Genomic DNA, 525 nt, shown 5'->3' on the forward strand with positions numbered 1-525 from the left:
TGACAATACACAGCCATAAAATAATACTTTTTATGAAAATAACGCACCTCAAAAACGATGAGTTTGCCTTTGAATATAGCCAGGAAGTGGCGAGGCTCCTTCCCCATGACCACTCGGACCTGGACGGGGGCTCCGTTGTACATGTTGTCGATGTTGACGGCCTGATAGGCGCTCGCCGTGATCTCATCCTTCGTGGCGTGACGTCCCTGATGTCAGAGACTCGTCATGAGGAATGAGTTTGTTTGGTGAGAAAACGAAAGGCTTCAAAGCTGTTCTCATACCGACCTGCCACATGTAGAGTATGTACTGCTTTCTGCTGGACACCTGATACGTGTACAGCACCAGGTAGCAGTCTCCTCCATAAAACTGTCCGTGCAGGTTCGGCTTCACTTCGACCAGTTCCAACTTCTCAATGCGCCACACCTGGGAGGGATAAAAACACGTTTCTGAGAGGACGCTCACTTCAGAACCACCCTCACCGGGTCAGTGGGCTTTATTTATGGGTGATATTTTAGTTTTTTGTAC

General features: G+C 48.6%; 1 protein-coding gene across 1 annotated transcript; it reads right to left on the reverse strand.

Annotated features, from left to right (window-relative positions):
• Window positions 1-47: 47 nt before the first annotated feature.
• On the reverse strand, window positions 48-472 carry LOC106512745 (villin-1; the record flags this gene model as incomplete). Its single annotated transcript, XM_014001293.1, is given in 2 exon segments — window positions 48-206; window positions 286-472. Coding segments are annotated over 2 exon segments (168 nt in total), but the record flags the coding sequence as incomplete, so codon positions are not given.
• Between the last annotated feature and the right edge of the window lie 53 nt (window positions 473-525).

Source organism: Austrofundulus limnaeus, unplaced genomic scaffold, assembly GCF_001266775.1.
Source record: "Austrofundulus limnaeus strain Quisiro unplaced genomic scaffold, Austrofundulus_limnaeus-1.0 Scaffold11534, whole genome shotgun sequence".
Lineage (NCBI taxonomy): Eukaryota > Metazoa > Chordata > Actinopteri > Cyprinodontiformes > Rivulidae > Austrofundulus > Austrofundulus limnaeus.